The following is a 23,298-nucleotide window of genomic DNA, read 5'->3' as shown; positions in this document are numbered from 1 at the left end:
GATCTATAGAGCTTTGCTTACACACAGCCTATTGCTGGTTCCTAACTTTTGGAACTGATTTCTACACAACAGTGTAAGGCTGGGTTCACACGAGCGTGTCCGGATTAGGTCCGGATGCGTCCCGGTGTGTTGCGGCAAAACCGCGCGAGTAGGAATGCAATTGCAGTCAGTTTTGACTGCAATTGCGTTCCGATGTTCCGTTTTTATCGCGCGGGTGCAATGTTTTTTGCATGCGCGTGATAAAAAACCGACACTGGTACCCAGACCCGAACTTCTTCACAGAAGTTCAGGTTTGGGTTAGTTGTAGTGTAGATTGTATTACTTTCCCTTATAACATGGTTATAAGGGAAAATAATAGCATTCTGAATACAGAATGCATAGTACAATAGGGCTGGAGGGGTTTAAAAAAATTATTAACTCACCTTCTCCTCTTGATCTCGAAGTTCCCGGTCTCTTCTTTACTTGAGTTGTGGGCTAAAGGACCTTTGAGTTGAGTTTACTGATGAGTTGTGGGCTAAAGGACCTTTGGTGACGTCAGATCTTATGCTCCAATCACATGGTCCATCACCGTGGTCCATTCATGTTGATCATTAACAAATCACCTAAACTTTCTTGCTGCATTGATGATCTGAAACTTATTTTAATTTTCTGAAGTCCCAAATAAAGATGTTTGCATTTTAGTATGTTATTACTTAGCGGCATGGTCTCCAAAAAAATTATTTCCTTTTTTTAAAAAAAAAAGCACTGCACCCCTTCTTGTTAGTAACCCTGATGTGTATCTTTACAGATGCACACAGGTTTACACAAACGTTTGCCTCTCGTCTTTTGCCCATTAACTTTCTAAGATGCCAAAACAAAGTTGATTTAAAAAATAATGCCAAATCAATGAATCAACTTGCACGGATCACATCGAACTAATAAGTAACGTCTCCTTGTGGGTCCCCCTCTCCCCGTACAGTATAGCATCTCCCTGTGGCTGCCCCCTGCCAAATAACATGACCCATGAAGGATAGCGGCAGCACCTCACCAGTCACCATAACCAGTTCACAACATTACTGACATTTCTCCATGGTGAAAATCTGTCAGACGTTTGTGGGAAATGCATTGGTTTTATACCCAAACTATTTGCAGAAGTGACATCATGCTCGGTTTCCGCTAACTGAAGATGACTAGACAAATGAGTATTTCCCCAATCAATGCTCCAAACTTTTGCCAGTTTTTTTTTGTCTGCGCTGCCGTAACAGCAGCAAAGTTAACCAAGCGCCGCACGTTGCCTCCTTACACAGAACACTTCCGTAGAGATGTGACACCCCCTCCTGCTGGAATACGAATGTGTTTGTGACGAATCGGGTTACCTTATTAATAGGGATCGACCAATATTAATTTTTTAGGGCCGATACCGATAATCTGTGAACTTACCGGCCGATATAAGTGAATTTTCATTTTTGAAAAATTAATAAAAATTCCTACCCAAATCTGCTGAAAATGTCTATTCTTAACTTGTAGTTATTTTTTTGTAAATCTTTCTTTTTCATTTATAATTAATATTTTGGTGTGTTTTTTTTTTTTTTTACTAACTATTAGCCCCCTTAGGGACTAGAACCCTTGTCCTATTCACCCTGATAGATCTCTATCAGGGTGAATAGGACCTCACACTGTCCCTGCTGCTCTGTTCATAGTACACACAGCAGCAGGGAGATTACCATGGCAGCCAGGGCTTCAGTAGCGTCCTGGCTGCCATGGTAACCGATCAGAGCCCCAGGATTACACTGCTGGGGCTCCAATCGGAACTGCCACTGCACCACCAATGAGGAGGAGGGGAGAGGGGACCCTGTGGCCACTGCCACCAATGATTAATACTGGGGGGCTTGGGTGGGGGGGTGCACTGCGCCACCAATGATTAATACTGGGGTTGGGGGGGTGCACTGCGCCACCAATGTCTATTACTGTGGTTGGGGGGGGCGCACCGCGCCACTAATGTCTAATACTGGGGTTGGGGGGGGCGCACTGCGCCACCAATGAAGATAACTATCTCATTAATTCATATACAGGAGGCGGGAGCTGGCTGCTGAATCACATAGCCGGCTCCCGACCTCTATGAGCGGTAGCTGCGATCCACGGCACCTGAGGGGTTAACTACTGCGGATCGCAGCTACCGCTCATAGAGGTCGGGAGCCGGCTATGTTATTCTGCAGCCAGCTCCCGCCTCCTGTATATGAATTAATGAGATAGTTATCTTCATTGGTGGCGCCGTGGCCATAGCCCCTCCCCTCCTCTTGTCCTCCCTCCTCTCATTGGTGGCAGCGGCAGCACAGAGGGGAGGGAGACACTGCTTCCTTCTCCCCTGTGCTGCTGAGGGAACACGGAGAGCGCTGACAGTAGTGCGATCCTTGTTCCCCATACGTTATCGGTATATCGGCAAAATAGATACCGATAACATTCAAAATCCTTAATATCGGCCGATAATATCGGTAAAACTGATAATCGGTCGATCCCTACTTATTAATATAACTAACCACATCCCACTTTGCCGCCAGCATATTAGGGCATGTTCAGAAGAGGGATTTTGGGGGCGCAGATCTGAAGCTGAAAACTGGACCGAACATGCGCTGAAATCGCCTCACACCGTTTTCAATAGGAGGCGGACCCCTCACAAAGCCACAGTGGGAGTATGCTCGCGGTTTAGCTCCATTCAAATGGAGCTAAACCTACAGTGGGTCCGCGTGAAAACCCACAGCAGCTGTTTCTGCCGTCAGATGCGCAGCAGATTTTATCACGGATTGGGTTTCTGCTGTGGGTTTTCATGCGGATCTGCTATAGGGTTAATTCCATTGTGTGGGTACAGTGCCAAGAACAAGGTGCCTGTACATTTTAGGCGGGGTCTTAAAAACCGTAAGGCAAAACTCCGGGCCACATAGAAACTGCAGCACAGCCTCCTATTGGAAACAATTACAGGTGGCTTCAGCCAAGTTACACTGAAACCTGCGCTCAAAATCCGACATCTGAACATAACCCACACGCTGCAAATTTTTGTTGCAGAATTTTCCGTAACTGAAAATCAGTTCCATTCATCTGAAATGGGGCAAGCAGAAACCCATGTGCTCGCTGCCCCATTCAAACGAATGGAACTGATTTTCAGAAGCCAAAAATTCTGCAAACAGGAACATATGGAGCCTGTCTGACAGTGTGGGGAGGCCAAGAGGCTCCATACTAGAGACCGGTATAACCTCCAAATTCAAGGCTCCGCCGAGCGCATGATACCAAATGCAGTTTGTGGATCCAGCCCCCCACTCATCGTTCGGATGCACAGAGCTAAAGGACTGCATACATACAGTGTTTTCAGTGGGGCAATGTCTATGGGGACCTCACGACTCTCCCCCATTATTAGCGGTTGATCCATTTGCTGTCTCAGGAGATAACCACCACTGGCTCTTCTCTCCCCCCACTGAAAGAACATACTGTTCATACATATATGGGGGAGACTGAGGGTATATGGCACCTCAAGATATGTAGAATCTGCCCTCATGTGTAAGGTAAGGGGCGCCCCAGACGCCATGACAGCAGCGGCTCCTACCTTCTCCGGCATCTCCACGTATCTATCTGACATCTCCCAAGCAGCTCACCTCGTCCTGCAGTCGCAGAGTCACAGTTCTGAGGAGGAGGAGACGCGCCGCAGCGATGAGGAGCCTGAGCGGTACGACGAGGACAGCCTGAGCCAGTAGCTGTCCTCTTCACTGTAGTCTGGGGCGGGAAGCGTGAGGGGCGGGCCTAGTAGACGCGAACTCCTGCATGACGCCGCTTCCACTCTAAACTTAAAGTGATACTGCGCCCGGCTGCTGGTGTGCAGGGCCTATTTTCAAGCAGGGGCAAATACCCAGGCGCCAGGACAAAATTCCTGATCGCCATGGCGACCTGGCGCCTGGGGTTTGTCGAGCCCTGCAGTAGACCTGTGGTCGGGCTGGAACTCTTAAAAAGCCGGTTTTAGTAAATGTGCCCCCAGGCGGATTAAGTGCATCATAGGCCCGGGGCTGTTTCCCAAACTTGGGCCCCTTTCCTCTATTTATCAATGACCCCCCCCCCCCCCCCCCAATTCGGTGTTCTGCCCCATATTTATAGTAAATATTTAAAGATAACTACACAACATGAAATTCTTTGCAAACTTCGAACCTTTATTGAAGTTTTTATAACAATGGTAAATGGTCCTTCAAATAATATATTAAATGGATTATATATTTTTTTTTATTACAGGGAAAGATTTATCCAAACTAAATTAAAAGGAGAAGTGACTTGGTTACTTATAGCAAACAATCAGATTCCACCTTTCATTTCCCAAATGAGATCTGAAAAATGAAAGGTGGGATCTGATTGGTTGCTCGGGACAACTAAGTCAGTTTTCTGTACAACCAGTTTGGAAAATGTACAATAGTGCCATACTGTATACAATAGTAAGTGTCAGAGGACATACACTCTTACAGACCACATACATTTATAACATCCCCCATAATAATGTTCAGGAAACGAACAATCTAGCATCCGAAAATATTACAAAAAATATTAAAAAAATCATATGTGCACTCTCCACCCAGTAACTGCCTCCAAGGTTGGCGCAAGTAAATGTGCCTTGTGTATAATGAGACCCCAGTATAAGGCTTTGTCTCACTTCAGTAAATGGCATTTATCATGTAGAGAAAGTTAATACAAGACACTTACTAATTTATTGTGATTGTCCATATTGCTTCCTTTGCTGGATGCATTTTTCCATCACATTATAAAACTGCTCATTTTCATGCTTATTATGACCACCCTGCAATCCATCAGTAGTGGTAATGCTAGCACACTATAGGAAAGATTGTGCACTCATGTGGTCCCGGCCACCAGTGAGTCTGGAACTTTCTCCTATAGTGTGCAAGCACGACCACCGCTGCTGGATTATAGGGTGGTCGTACCTATGGAAACTAGCAGTGTATAATGTCACCTCCATTTGATGGCTCATCCATTCAAACACACTGCACCTGTACTAAACTCCCAACAGAACAAGTACAGATGGCAGATGCAGTGGCTTTGAATAGAGGAGACATCACATGGAGGTGATTTGCCTGGTCACATGACCCTCCATTATCGGCCATCTTATGGACAGGACCTCTGTGTGGACAGCACAAGAGACTTTGTAAACAAGGGAGAATACCTTATGAAATATAGAAAATGGTGCAGAATTTCACCAAGGACTATAGGTAAGTGTTATATCATCTCAGAAACACATTGGTCAACAATTACCAGAAAGTGGCCAACCCCTTTAAAGGGAATTTCTCACCAGCGACCTGCCTACCAAACAGTTTGCATAGACACAGCCTCTTACCGTCGAAATGAATGACTTGTGATCCTCTTGTAGGACTGCCTGCCGTTGTCTTGTAGGCTTCTGTGAGACGTATTTCGGAGGTTATGATGATATCTGTAGAATAAATATAACATATTATTCTAGCTGCACGCTAAAATCCTTAAAGGGAATTTCTCACCAGCGACCTGCCTACCAAACAGTTTGCACAGACACAGCCTCTTACCGTCGAAATGAATGACTTGTGATCCTCTTGTAGGACTGCCTGCCGTTGTCTTGTAGGCTTCTGTGAGACGTATTTCGGAGGTTATGATGATATCTGTAGAATAAATATAACATATTATTCTAGCTGCACGCTAAAATCCTTAAAGGGAATTTCTCACCAGCGACCTGCCTACCAAACAGTTTGCACAGACACAGCTTCTTACCGTCAAAATGAATGGCTTGTGATCCTCTTGTAGGGCTGTCTGCCCTTGTGTTTTTTACTTCTGTGAGATGCTGGATTTCACAGGAGGTAATGATAGTGGAATAAGCAGATCTGTAGAATAAATATAACATGATGGTGGATTAGTAATCTCTATATTTGAGGAGGAACCACTCTGGAGGTTTGGCTCGGTTCTGACTGAAATGGCGGCTGCTGGCCAATGTCTCTGTGCCACTGCTCTGTCTTTCTCCTCACAGGTGCCCAGTAGTGTTGAGCGAACTTCTGTTTTCAAGTTCGGTATATAAGGTATGGGTTATCTAAGAATTCCGTTATGGATTCTGCAAACAGGAACCATAACTTAGGGTCCGTGGTAGCGTGGTAGTGTTTGAACATCAAAATGGTGGATTACTATTGATCCTTCTCCTCACACGTGCCCAGACCAGCACACCGAGTGTTTGAACATCAAAATGATGAATTATTAATCCCTGTATGATATAGGGATTAATAATCCAGCATTTTGATGTTCAAACACTTGGTGTGCTGGGCTAGGCACCTTTAAAGAGAAGGATCAATTGTAATCCACCATTTTTATAGTCAAACACACTTTGTGATGGGCAGTGGCACCTGTGAAAAAGAGGCAGAGCAGAGGCCAGACAGCAGCAGCCATTTCAGTCAGATTAGAGCCAAAGCTGCAGAGTGGCTGTAACCTGTAATCTGACTAAAATGGCGGCTGCTGGCCAATGTCTCTGTGCCACTGCTCTGTCTCTCTCCTCACAGGTGCCCAGTAGTGTTGAGCGAACTTCTGTTTTCAAGTTCGGTATATAAGGTATGGGTTATCTAAGAATTCCGTTATGGATTCTGCAAACAGGAACCATAACTTAGGGTCCGTGGTACCGGAATTCATAACGGAATTCTTAGATAACCCGAACCTTATATGCCGAACTTGAAAACAGAAGTTCGCTCAACACTACTGGGCACCTGTGAGGAGAGAGACAGAGCAGTGGCACAGAGACATTGGCCAGCAGCCGCCATTTTAGTCAGATTACAGGTTACAGCCACTCTGCAGCTTTGGCTCTAATCTGACTGAAATGGCTGCTGCTGTCTGGCCTCTGCTCTGCCTCTTTTTCACAGGTGCCACTGCCCATCACAAAGTGTGTTTGACTATAAAAATGGTGGATTATTACACCAAGTGTTGATATTAAAATGGTGGATTAAAATTGATCCTTCTCTTTAAAGGTGCCTAGCCCAGCACACCAAGTGTTTGAACATCAAAATGCTGGATTATTAATCCCTATATCATACAGGGATTAATAATTCATCATTTTGATGGTCAAAAACTTGGTGTGCTGGGCTAGGCACCTGTAAAGAGAAGGATCAATTGTAATCCACCATTTTAATATTAAACACTTGGTGTAATAATCCATAATTTTTATAGTCAAACACACTTTGTGATGGGCAGTGGCACCTGTGAAAAAGAGGCAGAGCAGAGGCCAGACAGCAGCAGTCATTTCAGTCAGATTAGAGCCAAAGCTGCAGAGTGGCTGTAACCTGTAATCTGACTAAAATGGCCACTGCTGCTCTGCCTCTCACTCACAGACACAACCCACAGTCCCACTGCCCTGCTGCCCAGGCCATCACCATTCAATAAAATGTACTGGCTTTGGCTGCTGCTGTGCCTGCTCACTGGAATGCTGGAAGTTAACCCCGACGAAGCAGGTCCTCCCTCCTTGCTGCTTTCTCTCACAGACCCAGCCACTCCAGCCAGGCTGTCCTGACTCCTGGCGCTGGCAATAGTAGTGGTGGCACTGAGAAGATCGGGGGCACTGCAGCGCGCCTTCTGTGTTCTGTGACGGAGGAGGCGGAGCTACAGTGAGTGACTGACTGAGTCACGTGCCCCCCCTCCTCGGCACTCTGTCTTTCGCCGAATCCGCCCTGCTTCATTTTTAACTCCTTCCACTGCGGCGCTGACGGGGGCGGGATCAAGCAAGCCGGCCGGTTGTTACTGTCTGCACTGCAGCAGGCAGCGCAGCGGCGCATGTAAGTGAAGCGCTGGCTGTGCGTCGCTACTGCAGATATATTTTAGTAACTTTGGGTCTGGTGGTGGGCCCTTCACTCACCCTGGGCCCGGGGCTGCCGACCCAAACGCCCCAATCATAATCCGCCACTGTGTGCCCCATTGACTTGAATGGGTAAATCCTGGATTTGGTTAGATTTTTCCTGCAGAACCATTCATTTTATGGGGTTCTTCTTAACATTAATGGGTCAGTTTCAGTGCATTAAACTCACTTGTGTGCATGAGCCCATATGAGTGATACAGAATTTGTCAGGGTCTGCTCGGTAACCACCTGATGGTTTTTCATGTAAGTTCAATCAGTTATGTATGTGATTGCATGCAGTGTTTCCATTTTCTTTTTCATCTTGCACGCACGAGAAGTAAAGCGGAAGAATAACATTCAGCATCTAGAAACCATTAGTGCATAACGCATTGCATCCGGATACCTTTTACTTTTCATGCAGCCCCATTCATTTCTAAGGGGTCAGGGACACAACGCACAATATAAAACATGCTAAGATTTTTCCTGAACACAGATGATCAGTGATAAACAAAGCTCGGGTGCACAGACCCACTGAATCTAGAAGAATGGATGGTAAACTCACTTATGTGAAATTAGGCTTAGGGTGCTGCCACACTACTTTTATCTTTTGTCTCTTTTTTTAGGTTTGTAAAAGAAATAAAAACTCCGTACAATTCATGTTGTTTATTACATGGGTTTTTGGGGTGGAGTTATTTTATTTATGCTGAGTTTTACAAAAAAATAAATCATCCTTTTTTTATTTTTTTTACCTAAGGCCCCTTTCACACGGGCGAGTTTTCCCACGTGGGTGCAATGCGTGAGTTGAACACATTGCACTCGCATTGAATCCGGACCCATTCATTTCTATGGGGCTGTGCACATGAGCGGTGATATTTACGCATCACTTGTGCGTTGCGTAAAAATGGTAGCATGCTCTATATTGTGCGTTTTTCAAGCAACGCAGGCCCGATAGAAGTAAATGGGGCTGCGTGAAAATCGCAAGCATCCGCAAACAAGTGCGGATGCGGTGCGATTTTCACGCATGGTTGCTAGGAGACGATCGGGATGGGGACCCGATCTTTATTATTTTTCCTTATAACATGGTTATAAGGGAAAATAATAGCATTCTGAATACAGAATGCTAAGTAAATTAGTGATGGAGGGGTTAAAAAATACATAAATTAAACTCACCTCATCTACTTGGTAGACTACGTGATGAGCACAGTGACGTCACCAAAGGTCCTTTTCTCCCTGGTCCTCAAAGAAGAAGAAAGAAGACAAGCCGGGCTGCGTGAACAAGTGGCTGAGGGGAGTTAAATTTTTATTTTTTTAACCCCTCCATCCCTAATTTACTTAGCATTCTTTATTATGAATGCTATTATTTTCCCTTATAACCATGTTTAAGGGAATATAATACAATCTACACAATACCGATCCCAAACCCGAACTTCTGTGAAGAAGTCCGGGTTGGGGTCTCGGTACCAAACATCACGATTTTTCTCACGCGTGTGCAAAACGCATTAAAACGCTTTGCACTCCCGCGGAAAAATTGTGCATTTTCCCGCAACGCACCCGCATCCTATCTGGCCCTCACACGCGACGCCAGATAGGATTGCAGCATTAAGAGCATGCTGCAATTTGAAGAAAAAATGCTGTGCTTGTAGGGCATTTTATAATTTTCTATTGAATAACATGCAACATCTGACGGCAGTTTTTTGTGTTAAAAAATAAATGAATAAAAAAGTGGTATTTTTGAAAAAATAATTCGGAAACCATTCTTATATTGGTGGCTGACTTGTGGCTTTCTCATATCTCTGTGATATCCACCATCGTAGGTCTGTCTCTACTTCTGCCATCATAATGATCATTTTTAATTGAACATAATGTGGGTACGACCAAACAGCACAGTAGTGATGTGGTCATGCTGCTTTTCGGAACAGCATTATCTAATTTCCCAATGGAAATCAATTGGGACGTTTCTGAGACAGACTTGCACCTTCCAAGTTGTGATGACCACCTATTGAACAGTATCTGCCGTCAATGTGCCCCCTGCTTAACCACATGTATCATTATTTGAAGTTAACTAGAATGATAAAGAACCACGAAATTTCCCAAGAGTTCAAACAGGCAAAATGCACCCTAAAAGTTAAAGGGGGTTTTCTCACTTCAGCAAATCCCATTTATCATGTAGACAACGTTAATATAGGGCACTTACTAATGTATTGTTATTGTCCATATTGCTTCCTTTGCCGGCTGGACTAATTTTTCCATCTTATAATACACCTATTGTTTCCATGGTTACGACCACCCTGTAATCCAGCAGCGGTGGCCGTGATCGCACACTACAGGAAAAAGCACACTTTTACTATATTGTGCAAACACGGCCACCACTAATGGATTGCAGGGTGGTCTGTAACCATGGAAATGAGCAGTGTATAATGTAATGGAAAAATGAATCAAGCCAGCAAAGGGGGCAATATGGATAATAACTATACATTAGTAAGTGCCTTGTATTAACTTCCTCGACATGATAAATGCCATTTGCTGAAGTGAGACAACCCCTTTAAGTTTTTATTGTTCTAGCATTATCAGATAGGTTTACCTTCATCTGAAGATTTCTACTGCAAGGACTGCTGTCTTTGGATCTTCAAAATTCTAAAATCCATGCAGACCAAAATAGTGCAAACAGATATATAGAAAAAACACTGAAATAAACTGGCCTAACCGGGGGAGCAATTCCTCCGCATGTGATCCGTTGCTAATGGCAATCCCCCGCAAAAAATGCATACAATGGAGGATGTCGGCAGCGGACCACACGCACCACAATGGCATCCTACACAAAATAGGATAATGTGTGGATGCAAATATTAAAATACATAAATCACTGCGAAAGGTGCACCACAATGATATGCAACTGACAACAGTGACCAATCCCTCAAGCTGATGTTAAGAACTGAGGGCCAGATTTATCATTCCTCTGACAGCTCACTCCACTTTAACATAAGGCTAAAGTCAGTTTTAGCCAAGTCAGATTTATGATCGGCCCTTTAAGACTGTAATAAATGTGGTTTGACGGTAGCAGTTTATCCGTCAGTAAGCAGCTTTACAAAAGTCGCACATCTTTACGAAAAAGTCGCATGTTCTATTAAAAAGTCTCATAAGATAAGCATGGTCCTCACTGGAGTGAAATTGCAACTTTTTTGCTACTTTTTAAATAGTCCCAATAGTAAATCTGTCTAGAGATTCATTTACATAAGAAAACACGCCCACTTTCAGAAAACTGGCGAGCATAGTGCAGAGCAGAAAAAATTTGTGTGCAGTTTTAGCGTTTGGGACTTTTTTTGGGACTTTTTCACTCCATTATTCTGACCTGAGCTAATGATAAATCTGGCCCTGAGACTTTAGCCAATGTATTCCAGTCAGTAACACATCAGAGCCCTTTTGCACCACCATCAAGGTATCTCAGCGTGGCATGGGTTCCTACCACTAAACTACCTACGGTGTGTGAACACGGTCCGAGAGGTGCTAAGATACAACTAACAGCCAAGCTCCCACATTCCTCCATAGTGAGATCACTCAGGTAGTGGGAGAGATGATAAGGCTGTAAGCCCCTCCGATGTGTTCCTGACTGGAATACATTGGCTAAAGTCTCAGTTCTTAACATCAGCTTGAGGGATTGGCCAGTGTTGTCAGTTGCATATCATTGTGGCGCACCTTTCGCAGTGATTCAAACAGATATATAGATAGCTTATAGATGTACCTATTTCTATATATATGCATATAGCAGAGTGAAATAGAAAGAGATGAGTATGTGTGATGAGAATGTGTGTGATTGCAGGGCTCTGCATAACACATTCTCTATGCATGTAACATTATGAGGTGACCGGTATAATGACTTTCTATTCATACCACACTTAGGAGTTACAGTCATTACTCGAGTACTAATAGAAGAGGTACGTGAGACATCCGGCTAAACATGCATTTCTTATATGAGTGAAGCACTCCTTATACATAGGGAACTGGCTCTTCACAAAATCTTTGTCTGCAGTTGATGATGCTTCCCGAGACTGGAAATTCTGGTTGATTTGAGCTATATTTGGAGATACGCGTTAACTCTTTAATGCCATGTGAAATGTGACCACAGAAATACATATATATCCAGGGGTTGACGCAGCTGTTCAGGTTTCCCAGAAGCATTACAATTGTGAATACAGGGCCTGAAAATAAAACAGTAATAAATTACAGCAGGGTTTTAAGGGCATCTTTCACTAATAATTACATTATTATTATTATTATTATTATTATTATTATTATTATATGTATTTAAGTACCATATTTTTCGCCCTATAACACCCACTCCCCCAAAGTGGGAAGAAAATGTAAGTGCATCTTATGGGGTGAATACTAATGAGCACTTCCATTATGGAAGTGCGCATTAGTACAAGAGGATCACAGTGTGGCAGGAAGAGCACTAGATCACAGGAGAGGTAAGTTGAGGTCTGCTTAACATGGGGGTCTCATTAACATCGGGGTCTGTTCTGAGGTTTGAATGAGGGTCTTAGAAACATTGAGGGTCTGATCTGAGGTCTGATTAGGAATCTTTCACGTTGGGGGTCTGATCTGGGATGTGATTAACATCTGGGGTCTTATTAATATTGGGGGTCTGATCTGAGGTCTGAATAAGAGTCTTAGAAACATTGGAGGTCAAATTGGGGGTCATTCACATTGGAGTCTGATGGTCTTTTTCACATTGGGGGTCTGAATGGGGTTCCTATTAACATTAAGGGTCTGATCTGAGGTCTAATTAGGGGTCTTATAAACATTGGGGTTCTTATTTAAAGGTCTGATTAACATTGGGGGTTTGATTGGCGGTCTGATCTGAGGTCCAATGAATAGTATTTATTTCTCATTTTCCTCTAAAACCTAGGTGCGTCTTATGGGCAGGTGCGTCTTATATGGGTAAAACATACTGTAATTGTCGTTTAATACACTAAAGAGCAGGCTAATTTTGGGCTTAAAGGGAGTCTGTCACCTCCATATGGCCATATACAGTGCTTACATGGCTCTGTAGCACACCTATGCAGGATTGTAACGGTACCTTTGTTCTTTTCTTTAGACTTGCACCAGCAGGAAAAACGAAGTTTAAATTCATATGCAAATGAGCACTCGCAAGTGCCCAGGGGCGGTGTTCAGTGTGTAGGTGCCCAGGCTGCTCTGCCTTCTTTTCACTTTATTCCTCCCAGTCTCTGCCTTTGCCCGCCCTCCAAGTCCGGACCTATTTTCCATATGAATCAGCAGCAGGTGCGCAGGGGAGTGGCTATAGCTGTTAATTAAATAAATGCTTTACTAATGACATCACGCTGGACTCAAATCAGCTCATTAGCATGCGGCATCTTTGTGTGTATATTATGAGGTAACCATCTGTCACACCAGTAAGTGAATACATCTAAGGCACTTTTTAGTAGTTAATGATTGTATATAATTAGTTAGATTATAATCAAATATCCACATGACAGGTTCCCTTTAAACTTCGTTTTTCCTGCTGGTGCAAGTCTAAAGAAAAGAACAAAGGTACTGTTACAATCCTGTATATATGGCCATATGGAGGTGACAGACTCCCTTTAAAGGGGTTTTGCCACAGTATAGGGAATGAGTAGCGGATCCCCTGTCCAAATGAAGAGGCAGGTTCAGCATGTGCCATGGTACTGCCACTTCTCCTCTTCTTTATGGGACTGCCATAAGTAGCTGAGCACTGTTCTCAGTTATCTCTGACAGTCCATTAGGGTGGAGCAATGGGACCCTCAATCTCAGGATCACAGGGGTCGCAGCTGACAGACCCTTACCAATCAGCTAGTTATCCCCTATAACTTTAATACTTGAAACAACCCTTTTAACCCCTTAAGGACACAGCCTTATTTCACCTTAAGGACCAGGCCATTTTTTGCAAATCTGACCAGTGTCAATTTAAGTGGTGATAACTTTAAAACACTTTGACTTATCCAGGCCATTCTGAGATTGTTTTTTCGTCACATATTGTACTTCATGACACTGGTAAAATTAAGTTAAAAAAAATCATTTTTATTTATAAAAAAATACCAAATTAACCAGAAATTTGTAAAAAAAAGTTTCAATTTCTCTACTTCTATAATACATAGTAATACCTACAAAAATAGTAGTTATTACTTTACATTCCCCATATGTCTACTTCATGTTCGGATCAATTTGGGAATGATATTTTATTTTTGGGGGATGTTACAAGGCTTAGAAGTTTAGAAGCAAATCTTGAAATTTTTCAGAAATTTTCAAAAACCCACTTTTAGTGACCAGTTCAGGTCTGAAGTCACTTTGTGAGGCTTACGTAATAGAAACCACCCAAAAATGACGCAAATTTTCCATTTTAATCAATTTTTTCCAGTAACAAAGAAAGGGTTAACAGCCAAACAAAATGCTATATTTATTGCCCCGATTCTGTCATTTGCAGAAACATCCCATATGTGGCCGTAAACTACTGTACGGGCACACAGTACGGCGTAGAGGGAAAGGTGTGCCGTATGGTTTTTGGAAGGCAGATTTTGCTGGACTGTTTTTTTTTACACCATGTCCCATTTGAAGCCCCCCGATGCACCCCTAGAGTAGAAACTCCATAAAAGTGACCCCATCTAAGAAACTACACCCCTCAAGGTATTCAAAACTGATTTTACAAACTTTGTTAACCCTTTAGGTGTTCCACAAGATTTAATGGAAAATAGAGATACAATTTCAAAATTTCACTTTTTTGGCAGATTTTCCATTTTAATATTTTTTTCCAGTTACAAAGCAAGGGTTAACAGCCAAACAAAACTCAATATTTATGGCTCTGATTCTGTAGTCTACAGAAACACCCCATATGTGGTCGTAAACCACTGTACGGGCACACAGCAGGGTGCAGAAGGAAAGGAATGCCATACGGTTTTGGAAGGCAGATTTTGCTGGATCGGTTTTTTGACACCATGTCCCATTTGAAGCCCCCCTGATGCACCCCTAGAGATTCCAAAAAAGTGACCCCATTTTAGAAACTACGGGATAAGGTGGCAGTATTGTTGGTACTAGTTTAGGGTACATATGATTTTTGGTTGCTCTATATTAAATTTTTTGTGAGGCAAGGTAACAAGAAATAGCTGTTTTGGCACCGTTTTTATTTTTTGTTATTTTCAACATTCATTTGACAGGTTAGATAATGTAATATTTTTATAGAGCAGGTTGTCACGGACGCGGCGATACCTAATATGTATAAAAAAAATTTATTTATGTAAGTTTTACACAATGATTTCATTTTTGAAACAAAAAAAAATCATGTTTTAGTGTCTCCATAATCTGAGAGCCATAGTTTTTTCAGTTTTTGGGCGATTATCTTAGGTAGGGTCTCATTTTTTGCGGAATGAGGTGATGGTTTGATTGGTACTATTTTGGCATACATATGACTTTTTTGATCACTTTTATTACCTTTTTTGGGAAGTAAGGTGGGCAAAATTTAAATTTCATCATAGTTTTTTTTTTTTTTTTATGGTGTTCACCGTGCAGGTAAAATAACATGACCATTTTATATATCAGGTCGTTACGGACGTGGTGATATCAAACATGTGTAGGGAATTATTTTTTTTTTTCATTTTTAATAAGTGAAATTTTTTTTGACCCAGAACCACTTGGTGTCACGGCAGGGAGTGGGGGAAACCCCCCACCGTGCGGTGTCAGAGGGTAAAGGGGATCAGCCTGGCCAAAATGAGTAATAAGGGAGCAGGTCACCTCCTACCGCGTCCCTAATCCTCTCCCTGACTCCTCACTGTATGAGCGGACCCCTATGGTAGGACAACTCATACTCAGGATTCCTAGAAACCCTAAGTCGCCCTGCTAATCCCTCACTTAGGAGGAACAGGAGTCTCTATCTGAGGCCAGGCTGTAGGGAGAGGGGAACACATACAGCTATAAGGAGATGGCAGGTAAGTGAAACCAGTAACACACTTAGGCTGGGTTCACACGAGCGTGTCCGGATTAGGTCCGGATGCGTCCCGGTGTACTGCGGCAAACCCGCGCGAGTAGGAACGCAATTGCAGTCAGTTTTGACTGCGATTGCGTTCCGATGTTGTAATGACCGGCGTCACTCAAAGGGAGGGAAATGGGAAGGCCCTTTCCAAGGGAGAGGGAAAGGTGGTGACCCCTGACTCACCTTGCGGCTGGCACCTGACTGCCCTGATGTCCCTAGACGGGTTCCTCACCCGTACGCCGATCACGTGCTTAAACCCTGGCTTTCCCTAGGATGAGCCCTGTGTAGTGAACGGGGCAGTGGGATCACTAGTCCACACCACTGAAACTAAGAGGAAAACACCAAGGAGAGGACAGACAATACAGACAAACATATAATCCCAGGTGGGCGACAACAACAGACCACCAAGGCCCAACAGGGATCCGGAGGGTAATGTTCTGGAACAACAACCAGGGAACACAACTACACAGTGTGTCAGGGTCAGTATAGAAGTCCAGGCAGGAAGCTCTATATCTGGCAACCAGAGAAGTGGGAGATGGGAATATAAGGAGGTTGGGATTGCTGGACAAGAAACAGCTGAGGAGGAGAAGCTACGGATCCCTGAGTGAGCCAAAAAGGGTTGCAAGGCAAACCCTGAAAGCTACCATTACGAAACAGCACTGTCTTTGTACATCGAGCGCGCAGCCACCCGCTGCGACTTCCTGACACCGGGTATAACGGAGTCAGGCGTGGCTCTTGACACCCTCGTGACAGATGTTCAGTTTTTATCGGGCGAGTGCAATGTGTTTTGCATGCGCGTGATACAAAACCGACTGTGGTACCCAGACTCGAACTTCTTTACAGAAGTTCAGGTTTGGGTTCGGTGTTGTGTAGATGTTATTATTTTCCCTTATAACATGGTTATAAGGGAAAATAATAGCATTCTGAAAACAGAATGCTTAGTAGGTGATCAATTGAGGGTTAAAAAAATAATAATAATTAACTCACCTTCTCCTCTTGATCGCGTAGTTGCCGGTCTCTTCTTTACTTCTTTAATGATGAGCTGTGGGCTAAAGGACCTGTGGTGACGTCAGATCACATGCTCCAATCACATGGTCCATCACCGTGGTGATGGACCATGTGATTGGAGCATGTGATCTGACGTCACCACAGGTCCTTTAGCCCACAGCCAAGTAAAGAAGAGACCGGCAACTACGCGATCAAGAGGAGAAGGTGAGTTAATTATTATAATTTTTTTAACCCTCAATTGATCACCTACTAAGCATTCTGTTTTCAGAATGCTATTATTTTCCCTTATAACCATGTTATAAGGGAAAATAATACAGTGAATAGACTGTCACCTAGAAACCATGCGTGAAAATCGCACAGCATCCGCACTTGCTTGCGGATGCTTGCGATTTTCACGCAACCCCATTCACTTCTATGGGGCCTGCGTTGCGTGAAAAACACAGAATATAGAGCATGCTGCGATTTTCACGCAACGCAGAAGTGATGCGTGAAAATCACCGCTCATCTGAAGAGCCCCATAGAAATGAATGGGTCGGGATTCAGTGCGGGTGCAATACGTTCACCTACAGCATTGCACCCGCGCGGAAATCTCACCTGTGCGAACGCACCCTTACCTGCCACAGACACACTGACTGGAACCCGTGCACAAGTGCTGGTGTCCACACCAACATTAAAAGGACACAGCACACAGGACAGCGATAGCTGCAATAAACGTGAGACACCATAAAAACATCTAACATCTTCTATGACCACAAGGGTGGCCCTCACTGGACAGAAGGCATATGAAGACCAGGAGGATAACTCCAGCATACACCATGGCTGGAGTACCCCTCAGCTTCAGGCATCCAGCAGAGGCTAAATAGCCCAAGCAGCCACACCCACACACACATAAACCCAGTGTTAAAACACTAGGAAGGGAGTTAACCCTTCCAACACCAGACAAGGGGAGGAAGCCACTTAAAGGGGAAGTGCACACACAAGCATAGAAAGCTACACATTGCCGCAGGCAACAACATGCGTGGCAACCATGTCACGGCAATCACCCAGAAGGCCGAGACACTGCCACCGCATGCATACACAGCAACACGTTGCCGCAGGCAACCGCAAGTGTAGAAACAGTGTCACAGCACACCATAGTCCGTGACACTTGGTTCTTGAAGATCCAGTGGGTCTGATGTCTGTATAATACAGTACAGTACACTATATAGTGTACTGTACTGTATTTTCACTTTACAAAGTCTGATTAGACTTCTGCCTTACAGCAGAGCAGTGGGTGATGGGGAGGGAGGTGGGCCCCCTCCCTCTCCCATTGGGGGCTGAAAAGGCACAGCAGCCCCCGATGGGAGAGGGAGGGAGCTCCCTCCCTCTTGACCTTTTCCATACAGCAGTCCCTACGGACCACGGCATGGAAGGGGTTAAACGCATGGCATCTGTGCCAGCACAGATGTCAGGCGTTTCAAGCAGAGTGTCAGCAATGTGCTGACACTCTGCAAACCGCTCGGCTATCCTGAGAGAGGGGGCGGGCGGATGATCGCATGCCTGCCCGCCCCCCAAGCACCGCCCGCACCAGGCGCCCGCACTCCCTGCACCCCCTGCGCCCGCCAGCAGATAACAAAGAGGGCAGCAGGGGGGGGGGATTTAAACATTAAAATAAAGGTTATTTGAATTTTCTGATCAGAAACTTCCGAAACCGCAGCAAACCGCAGGTCTGAATTGACCTGCGGTTTGCTGCGATCGCCAACATAGGGGGGGTCACAGGACCCCCCGGCGCATTTAATTTGAGCAGACACCGGGTTCCGATCACTGCCCGGCGGTGATCGGAACTATACATGACGTACCGGTACGTCATGTGTCCTTAAGTACCAGGACAACATGCCGTACCGGTATGTCATGTGTCCTGAAGAGGTTAAGCACTAGATTTTTATTTATTTTTTTCTCCCTGCAGCCTTTCAGGCATACCATTTTTTAAAAAAATGTTTACTTACTTTGCTATTTGAGGCCATGTTTATTATGAGAAAAGTTATTGATGTTTAGGCATCACATATATTTAAATATTTAGTATTATTATTATTTTTAGAATGACAAATTGCATTGAAAAGCACTTGCTTCAAGCTTCTTTTCCTTTTTTTTTTGTAATTAATTTTTTTTTGCACTTCTTTGTAATTAACATGATACATTTATACAAGTTGTAAGAGTGTTAGGATTATGAGGATATCAAACATGGCTCTACTGTTTATTGAGCTTTATTGCATGAAGACATTTTTAGAATGTTTTTTTTTTTAAATCCTTTATGCATTGTCATATTTCTATATACTGCTATATCTAAAAAGATATTTGACATGTTGTAGACTCCAAAATGAAGTAGAAAGAGGATTCTTTTGAACACTACACACAAAACTCACAAAACGTAAAGCTAAAGTTACACAAGAGTCACTTGAAGGCGTTGTCTCACTAAAATACTGTTTATGGTTAAATCCAAGATATTCAAGAAATGATTATAGTATAGCTTCAGCTGCTGTTTCTATTGAACATAATGAGGTGGACACACATGCTCAGTCTTGCTCTTTACGGTATGCGCAGGGATCCCTGGTGTTCGGAAGCTGTAGCATCTTTTTTGATTCTTAGAGGAAATGCTGAGGAAGTGGAATTAGAGTAACCCTGTCTCACTCTCATCACTTGCTTAGCATCTCTTCTGAGAAGGACAGAAGATGCTGCATCTTCAAAAGCAGCCAGATCACCACACCAGGAATCCCTTGTAGAGCCAAGCGAGCTCAGATGGACTTGCTAGACAGTGCCTTTTTGTCAACGCCCTAGATGCCATGTTTAGCAGTGACTCTAGTACTTAGGTGCTTAGACAAAGAGAGAGGGCACCTTTTTCACCCCTTCTGTCCAAACATGGATTGGTTACAGTAGAAGCCAGGGTCCTCACAAAGGCCCCCAGACCTGCCATAGCTATATGCTAAAGGAATGTCCTTATAGATTATCAATTTATGTCTGACAGAAAATAATGTTTCGGTATACTGAGTATGCCAAAGCATTATATAAGCAGTTAGTCCCATCGGTATCTCCTCTGACAAGGTGAGGATTAAAGGGATTTTCTGGTAATCTGCATTATTTTGTTATGCCTATTAGTTTGTATGACCTAATGAAAGAGCAATACATACCTGCTCCTGTCCCCTCTGATCCTGGGCCCTGGCTCCTGTTCATCTTCCGGTCCCAGGCTTATTTACTTCTGGCCGGGACGGGGTATGGACAGGATCATGTGTGCTGATGCAGCCAATTACTTTCTTTAGCAATGTTGTGTCCCCAAACAGCAACTTACTGCTGCAGACATTGGCTGCAGAAGTGCAGGTGACGATGTCCATACCCCCGCCCGGAGTAAACAAGCCAGGGCACAGGACCGGAGTTGCAGGGAGCAGATTAGTATGACTATTTTATTAGGTCATGCATGCTACAGGGCAGGGAATAATTAAGATTCATTCAACTCTTTAAAGGCTATTTTAACTGTTATGTTAACATTATTCCTGGAAAATCAGGAGATATAAGCATATATTATTAAGTGCAAATACAAAAAAATTATAATCATGTGCTAGATTTAACTATAAACAATATTCTTTGTGGGGTAACCATTCAAGTGAATAATAATATATATTAAAGACATTTTCTCACTACAGGGAGTGACATATACCTAGGTTATGCCATTACATACTGTTCAATGGAGTTCCCTCTTCCTGGACACCCATCAAAACTTAATCTGTGCTAGTTGAATACTGTGATTCCCTCTATAATTTTCTTTGTTTTTAGAATCCATAAGGATCTCAGAGGTCAGATCCCTCCGATTTGCTGAGAATACCCCTTTCAGTGGTTTCTCTATATTCAATTCCACAAAATATTGATAAAGGCTCACCATAAGTGAACCTTTATCTTAAAATCAATACACTTAACAAAGACAGCACAGCACAGTCTAACTGCTATATGTAGATAGAAAGAAAATTATTTGGAGCATGAGTGTATCAATAATTTCTGTTATCTAGACCATCAATCCATAATATCTTACCATCTGGAATATCAGTAGACCATGCAGCCCACATCTGAGCGATGAAGAATGGTGTCCAACAGGTAACATAAGAGACAACTGTCACTACAGTCATTCTCACATTCTTAATCATGGCTTTGGATATGCAGTTAACACTACTTGCCCTGGATATTCTTATTTGTGGATCACGAACTGAAAACCCCTTGTGCTTTTTCACACAGGCATTTATTTTTATCTCCCAGCAGATTTTGATCTGGCATATACTAAGAATAGTAACTGGAATAAAAAATATAGTGATAGAAATCCAGGTGACATATGCCACTAAGCCCCAAGGTTCCATGAACTGAGCCCAACACTCATATATGCCGGGAGCAATCTCTGTTTTGGAAAAAATAAAAGCCTGGGGAACACTAAAAATGAGAGAGATTGACCAGCTTGTGCAGATTGCAGAGTTCCACAGAGCTCGTGTTTTTTGAAATGTCACCATGGGGTAGCATATTGCTTGAAACCTGTCCAAAGTCATCACAACGATCATATACGTGGAAGCAAACATTCCAACCAGTTGTAAATATTTAATAATCCGACATAGTGGATCAGGTCCCATAAAAACATCTGTAATGTCCCAAATCAGCTGAGGGAGAACTTGAAAAAATGCCACAACTAGGTCAGCCAAGCTTAAGTGAAGCATAAACACATACATGCGAGACAGCTTCTTTCTTCTGTTCCACAAAGTAAAAATCAGGATAAAATTTCCAACTGTGGCCGCAATGAAAATGATCCCGAGCACAGAAATCTCAGCATAAGCCAAATGCTCTTCTCTCTTGGACCAGACAGTTATTTTAGTCCAGTTGTTCTTGCTTACTTCATGTCCAATGTGGTCCTGCTTTTCCATTAAAGAATCAGAACAGTTTTTCATTGTGTGAAAATGTTGTTAGTAAATTGATGTATTTTTCTTGAAGACTGTACTTATTTCATAGAGCAAAAAGATAATGATTTTAATGTGGTTGTCCGTAACAAGAAGAGGTATGCTTCGTCAATGGATAAGCGTTTAGCTACTTAATCTGTGGCTGAGGGGCACTCCTCCTCCTGACCAATTCCAGGAATTGTTCTGTCATAAAAATGAAGAAGGAGATAATGTACTAAATTAATTGTATCTGACTGGCTTTAGAAAGGGGAGTGACACATGCACCACAGTATTTATCACAGTAATAGATTGGTGTTGTATGCCTAAAATGTATGCTATGATCACTCCATTTATCTAAATATAACAATATGCAGGGCTGGACTGGGAACTTAAAGTGGCCCTGGAAACAAAAAAGTCTCCCCATGTTGTAGGTGGGTCCAAACTGACAGAAGGCAGGACTAACAAAGTAAGGCAGAGACAACAGAAGTAGGTGGGGCCTGCCTGAGAAAGGTGTCCACCAGCACAGCATCTCAAATAACCTATATCAATATAAAAAACTGGGTAGACTATCCAGTTTATCATTATAGACGCATTGGAAGGTTTAGATGACCTCTAGGAATAGATGCAGGTCAGCCAGTTCCCGCTTTCCTGGGACCCACCTTTTGAAGTTGTTGCAGACAACCCCAAAATCAATCATCTGTTAGTGTCTTGTTGCTGTCTGCCTCTCTGTGGGCAGGTAACATTTGCATGTCGCTGTACAGTGGGCCCCCAGAATGAATTTTACTGGTGGGCCCTAGGTATCCCGGTCCGACACTGACTGTAGTGCAGCACAAAATACTGCCGCCCTCACCACAGTATTCAACTGTATGACCCTCCTAAAGATAGTGATACAGTTGAGTTCAGGAGAGCACCTGCGGCTGTTGTCCAGGTGCATAAGTACCTGATAATCCAAGCATTAACTGATGCTAAGACCATCAGATTGTTATGTATCTGGCCAGCCACCGTGAGAAATGTTCAGGCGGCCCCCTGGGCATCAGCCCACCGGGAAGTTTCCCAGTAGGGTCTATGGCCAGTACACCCCTAACATTATGTTGCTTCTTGTGTATGGACAACATTTTAAAAGATATATAGACCTACCATAAAAGTGAAAGGTTAAACAGTACTGTAGTCTATGCAAGTGACTGAATTCATGTATGGTACTCCTAAGGGCAAAGATCAGGGGCCAGATTTATCATTAGCTCAGGTCAGAATAATGGAGTGAAAAAGTCCCAAAAAAGTCCCAAACGCTAAAACTGCGCACAAATTTGCGACTTTTTTCTGCTCTGCACTATGCTCGCCAGTTTTCTGAAAGTGGGCGTGTCTTCTTATGTAAATGAATCTCTAGACAGATTTACTATTGGGACTATTTAAAAAAGTCGCAAAAAAGTCCCAATTTCACTCCAGTGAGGACCATGCTTATCTTATGAGACTTTTTAATAGAACATGCGACTTTTTCATAA

The 23,298-nt window shown here is 43.4% G+C and overlaps 1 protein-coding gene across 1 annotated transcript; it reads right to left on the bottom strand.

Moving 5' to 3' along the window:
* Positions 1-11,836: 11,836 nt before the first annotated feature.
* On the bottom strand, positions 11,837-21,811 carry LOC120985614 (isotocin receptor-like). Its single transcript, XM_040413650.1, has 2 exons — positions 20,917-21,811; positions 11,837-12,048 (listed from the first exon to the last, which is right to left on the bottom strand). Exons 1-2 carry the CDS (start codon positions 21,809-21,811, stop codon positions 11,837-11,839), a joined length of 1,107 nt encoding a protein of 368 aa, XP_040269584.1.
* Between the last annotated feature and the right edge of the window lie 1,487 nt (positions 21,812-23,298).

Source organism: Bufo bufo, chromosome 1, assembly GCF_905171765.1.
Source record: "Bufo bufo chromosome 1, aBufBuf1.1, whole genome shotgun sequence".
In the NCBI taxonomy this organism is placed as follows: domain Eukaryota; kingdom Metazoa; phylum Chordata; class Amphibia; order Anura; family Bufonidae; genus Bufo; species Bufo bufo.
The sequence above is the reverse complement of the archived record's forward strand: the minus strand, read 5'-3'. Positions and strand labels throughout refer to the sequence as shown.